This window comes from Belonocnema kinseyi, chromosome 3 (assembly GCF_010883055.1).
Source record: "Belonocnema kinseyi isolate 2016_QV_RU_SX_M_011 chromosome 3, B_treatae_v1, whole genome shotgun sequence".
Taxonomy (NCBI): Eukaryota; Metazoa; Arthropoda; class Insecta; order Hymenoptera; family Cynipidae; genus Belonocnema; species Belonocnema kinseyi.
The window spans coordinates 81,792,799-81,798,970 of record NC_046659.1 but is presented as its reverse complement, the minus strand read 5'-3'; the positions used below and the strand labels follow the sequence as shown (position 1 = coordinate 81,798,970).

The 6,172-nt window shown below is 36.0% G+C and overlaps 1 protein-coding gene across 1 annotated transcript; it reads right to left on the bottom strand.

Annotated features, from left to right (window-relative positions):
- Window positions 1-1,243: 1,243 nt before the first annotated feature.
- Window positions 1,244-3,118, bottom strand: LOC117169902 (glutenin, high molecular weight subunit 12-like). Its single transcript, XM_033356411.1, has one exon. The coding sequence runs from the start codon at window positions 3,116-3,118 to the stop codon at window positions 1,244-1,246; it is 1,875 nt and encodes a 624-aa protein (XP_033212302.1).
- Between the last annotated feature and the right edge of the window lie 3,054 nt (window positions 3,119-6,172).

Genomic DNA, 6,172 nt, shown 5'->3' with positions numbered 1-6,172 from the left:
TTTTTAGAACCAAAATATAGTTGTCATTATTTCAAAATCAATTTTTAAGGAAATAGTAGAAACAGGAATGTCTAGAATTACGATAGTAATGAATAAGACAGAAGTAATAGTTTTAAATCGAGATGTATATTTTGAAAATAACTAAATGTCAAAGTACATATAAACTACGATCGCAAAACACAGTTGGAATATCTTATTATAATAAATAGATAAAAATGTAGGATAATCATAAAATAAAAAACCTTGAAACAATAGTAAAATTAATTAAACACTTTACGCATATAACAGTTCATGTGAAAATAAATATAAGCCACTCAAAAGCTCTTCAACAAAGTCAACAAGGGGATTTTCGACTTTTCGCGATTATTTAAAAATCGCAAGTACATTTTCCAATAGAAATTGTTTAAAAAATAAACTTTTAATTGCAAAATATTAAAGAGCACATTAGATTTTAAACAAATCGTGTATTTATATTATTGAAAATTTTATTAATCTCACCGATTCAAACTTTTTGCCCTATACAACACAACTAACATTTTTATTGATTTAGACTTTTTTCTCGAGAATAAACATGAAAAATTGGCGAGAGCAATAAGTGCAGGTGTTATATATTTTTCCCAAACATAAAATTTACCCTCATGCTGTCACTTCCAAATAACAAGTATGTATAATGTCCTGAAATAAAGCATATTCTGATATAATTTCCTGTGAACAAATCAAAACTTTTGACATATTAGCCGATTATAATTGCATTTTTTTTAAAGAAAAGGTCAAAAGTATTGATTTTTGGGGTTTTGACTATAATGTCTCGCGATATTATATTTATGTTTTGAAAGCGACCAGAAGTAAGTAAATTTTATGTTTGAAGAAAATATGTAACACCTGCACTTATCGAATTCAATAACTTTTGTTGTTTTTTTCGCAAGAAAAATTTTAATCAACGAAATAAATAGAATGTTGAATAATGTAGATACACTATTTGAGTAAACATAATTTCCTCTTTCAAATTTTGCAATAAAAAAAAAATTATTTTTTCAGACACTTTCGATTCGAAAATGGAACCCCGATTTTGTATCAGCCGCTAAAAGTTGAAAATACAAGGCAAAAAGAATACAAAGTAACTTACGGAATACCTTTGTTGGCTTTGTTGAAGAGCTTGAGCACAGCCTCGAAATACTACATCAAAACAGATGTAAGGGACACGTTGTGTTCAGGGCCTGTTCCCAACTGATATAAACGATCTTCAGTGGTGCATAGATGGATCATGGATAGGAGATCCTTGGTCGGAATAATGCTCAGATATTGAATCAGGACTGAGAGTTCCCCCGTGGGAATATTGACCAGTTGGACCTTGCCCGGGAATTCCTCCAGCGAAAGGATGAGCCATTGGACCATGGCCGGGAATTCTTCCGGCGAAAGGATGAGCCATTGAACCTTGGTAGGGAATTCCTCCGGCGGAAGGATTATCCGTTGGAGCTTGGCCAGGAATTCCTCCGGCAGAAGGATGATGCATTGGAGCGTGGCCAGGAATTCCCCCACCGTTAGGATCAGCCATTTGACGTTGGCTTGGAAATCCACCGCCATGGGGATGAGCAATTTGACCTTGGCCGGAAAATCCTCCTTCGTGAGAATGAGCCATTTGACCTGGACCAGGAAAACCTCTGCCGTGAGGATGAGCCATTTGACCTGGGCCGGGAAATCCTCCGCTGTGAGGATGAGCCATTTGACCTGGGCCGGAAAATCTTCCACTGGGAGAACGAGCTATTTGACCTTGGCCGGGAAATCCTCCGCCATGAGGATGAGCCATTGGACCGTGGTCGGAAAATTCTCCACTGGAGTGAGGACTTATTTGAGGATGGCCAGGATTTCCTCCTATAGAATGATGACCCATTGGGGAGAGAGTGTACAACTGTATTAGCCAAAAGATATCAAAACCCCTTTCACTCCAGATATTCAGGTATACGGTGTCGCCACTCTCACTCATGCCATATTGTTGGATCTTTTCATAAAAAGATTGATCGTGCAGCGTACTCTGAAGTGCAACTCGAGAAATTTTTATTCCACGGGGCGCTTTAACAAAAAATTTGATGAAGAAGACACCATTATGAAAAAGATGTGCTTGATGTATTGGATCAGGCCTTTTAACATATATTGGCGTCGGGATACCTATAGGATGTTCGTTTGGTGAATATGTTCCAAATGTAAGTTGACCGTACGCCTTGTTTGCTGGAAGTTTGAACAATGGTGGAGGTGGAGGTCCTTCTTTAACGACGATTCCTTCTGTAGGAACTTGTTGATCTGTTACTATTTTGAGAGGTTTTGGCATTCCTTTAGGTGGTTTCCCTTTTCGTCCATCTGCGCTAAGTTGATGTGCGTTAGGTTGATTTCCTAAAGGTGAATTTCCGGGAGGTGGACGTCCATGTAGTTGATATCCGTGTGGGGATCCCTGAGGTGGTAATCCCTGAGGTGTAGGTCCTTGAGGTGGAAATGCGCGAGGTTGATGTCCCTGGCGTGGAGTACCGGGACGTGAATGTGCGTTAGGTTGATTTACCGCACTTTGATATCCGTGAGGTGGAGGTCCCTGAGGTGGAAATTCGTGAGGTGGAGGTCCCTGAGGTGGGAAGTCGTCAGGTGGAGGTCCCTGAGGTATATGTCCGCCAAATTGCTGTCCGTGAGCTGGTCCTCCATTATGTGGACGCTGTGGTGTTGATCGTCCGTAATCTTCTGGTAGCGGATATTCGGAAATTGATCCTCCATCAAATGAGTTATGCTGCGATGATCCTCCATGTGGTGATAATTGTGCAGCTCCGTGAGGTAATCCTGATTGATTATCAAACTGCGATGATGATGTTGGCATACCGTGAAATGCTCCTGGTCCTACATTTGAAGGTGAGAATGGTGGATTTCCGTCAAATGATTCTTCATCATCGCTGTGAGGTATTGATGAACCTCCGGGATGTTGTGCATATCCGGGAGGCGGTGGTGCTGCATTTATATTAGGTGGAACATGCTCAAGAGGGTTTTCTGGTAGTGGTGGTGTACCTTTCTTTCTTGATTTCAGCAAAGCTTTCCAAGGCTTGTTCCAACCACCTGAATCCACATTGGTAACCAATTTCATAAATAATATAAGAACGAAAATCAGTTTTATCAATTTCATGTTTGACGTATGTTCGAGTATCTGATAAAAGATGAACAGGGTTCAAAATTGTATGCACTATTTTGTTACTTCAGAACTAACTATTTGAATCTGATGAATGTTAGAAGCTTTTATACCGTCTATTGTCTAATATTGACGACTGATTACGGTATACAGAAAGCGAGTATGTTAAGGTCGTGAATGAGGTGACGGTGATTGAGTTTATAAATAATTGTTCTTTTTACGCTTTGAAGAAGTAACTTATAAATACTTTATGTTGCTGAAGGTGATTTTGATATGAAAAGTGAATATCATGGAATTTTCCAAAATCTAATCAAACGTCTTTGATGAGGCCATGAAACCACACTCTGTTTACTAGGAAACGGTTTGATGCACTTATTTTCGGCAAGAAGGTTTCAAATTTTAAGAACAAAAAGTGCGTAATTTTGTAGTTCAGAGTAGTTCACGTAAACGTCTCAAAAAATTTGAAAATTTGAGATAATTACCGAAATAAGCTTCAGAAAAGCCCAAGTTTAATTCCCAGCCCGATAATAATATTTAGAAACTCTCAAAACCACCCCTTATTTTTTATATGAAAAGATTGGAAGGCTCTCAGCGTAAAAGTCTCAACACAATTTAAAATGTGAGATAGTCACCCAAATCACACTCCAAAAAGCACAAGGTATATTCCTGAACCCATAATAGTATTCAACAAACTCTGAGACCACTCCTAATTTTTTATCTGAGCATACTCGATGAGTCTTCACGTAAAAGTCTCAAAAAAAAATAAAAAATTGAAGGTTATCACTCAAATCACCTTTATAGCACCCAAAGTTATATCCCCGATCTCTAAATATTATTTAACAACCCCCAAGCCAACCTCTCATTTTTTACCTGAACAGATCCGAGTGCCTTCACGCAAACGTGTCCAAAAATGTGCAAATTTGAGATAATCACTTTCAGAAAACCCGAAGTTAAATTTCTAAACCCATAATAATAATAATATCCATCAAAATCAAAGACCAACTTCATTTTTTATTTAGGTAAATGCGGTGGGTCTTCACGTAAAAGTCTCAACAAAATTAAAAATGTTAAATGAATCACACAAAGCACCTTCATAAAAACCCACGTTATATTCTTAGCCCCAAAATAATATATAATACAGCTAAGATGACCCCTAATTTTTTACCGGGACATATCCCAAGAGCCTTCAAGTAAACGTCTTTCAAAATTTTTAAATTTAAAATAGTGACACAAATCACATTCAAAAAAGCCGAAGGCATATCCACAACTCCATAATAATATTCAACAACCCTTGAGACCACCCATAATTTTTTGTTTTAACATATCCGAAGGGTCTTTGCGTAAGTTTGCAATAGTACTTGAAAGCTCCGTACAAAAACCTCTAATATTTTCACCTGAATAGGCCCAAAGGTTCTTCACGTAAAATTCTGATAGAATGCAAAATTTGCAATGATCACCCAAATTGACTTCAGAAAAGCTCGAGTTGAATTCCGAACTCCATAATATTATTCAATAACCCTTAGGAACACTCCTTGTTCGTTATCTGTACAGGTCCTGAATGTCTTTACGTAAAAGTCTTGAAAAATAAAAAATTTGAGATAATCACACAAATTACCTTCAGAAAACCCCATACAAAATTCCTAACAATGACAATAATATTTTAAAAACCCCTCATACAACCCCTACCATTTTTACCTGAATATATCCAAAGAGCCTTCGCATAAAATAGTCATAACGTTTTTGATTTGAAGTAATCATAAAGATTATCTTCATAAAAACCTAAATTATTTTCTATACCTCCAAATAATATTCAAAACCCCCTTACGACCATCACTACCACTTTTACCTGAACAAATGCAAGGAACCTTCACGCAACACATTCTCAAAATTCTAAAATTTAAAAAAATCATTCAGATCACCTTCAACACCCTCAATTCATATTCTGAACCCCATCATAATATGCAACAAACCCCAAAACCATTCTTAATGCCTGATAAAAGATTAAAAATAGTACACAATCCATCTTGAAAAAACCCCAAGCTAAAATTTCCAAGCACAGAATAATATTCAACTTTTTCCTAATACCGCCCCTACCACTGAAGAAAAAACAAAAAAAAAGAAACGATGCTCAAATTCTGACTTTGATTCAAATTTTTATATAATTGATAAAAATGAATTTTCAAGCGAAAAATAGATTTTCGGAATTAAATATTTAATTTGCAATAATAAAAATCTAGAATATTATTGTGAACATTATTTTTACTCTATAAAATATAAAACGATGAAACGAGGAAAATAAGTATCCCCTAATTTCCTTTAAAACCAATTTATTTTGTAGATGAGAGATTTCGCGACTTGAAAAGTAGAACCGGCCTGATTTGGAATGTATTCGATAAAGGGACCTCAACAGATTTTGAATACTTAAAAATATTTAGGCGAATTTGAAAAGATTCTATAGAATTTTGTATTGTGTTTGGAAATATAATGCAATGTCAAAGGATTTGAAACCTTTGATGGTTTTCTAAAAGCTTCTAGGCCATTTTTAATAAATTCCCAAGTTTTCAGGAAATTTATGAGGACCTAAATGATTTTAAGGAGTTTTAACAGAACCTTATCGCGCTTTAAAGAATTGCCTATTATTTTGGAAGATATTTAAATATTGTATAAAAAATGTAAGAATTTAGTATGACATTTAAAATTTCTAGAGATTTCATGAATTTCTAAAAAAAAATTGAGGTATGTGAATTACACAGGCCGACAAAATTTGACAAAGGTCCGGAACCAGATACCAGACCTAGTATACTCGAAGGTTTTTGCTGCGCTGAATCCGAATCCGAACTCAGAAAAATTCCATCACCCTCAGTTTTCGAGATATTGTAACTTAAAAGTGCAAAAAACACCGTTTTTTGTTATATTTGAGGTTACATAGCATCTTGAATAAATTTTTTTTCAAAAACGGGCGAAAGCATCACAAAGGAGCACCCTTGCCCTCTGAAATCCATTTTTCAGATT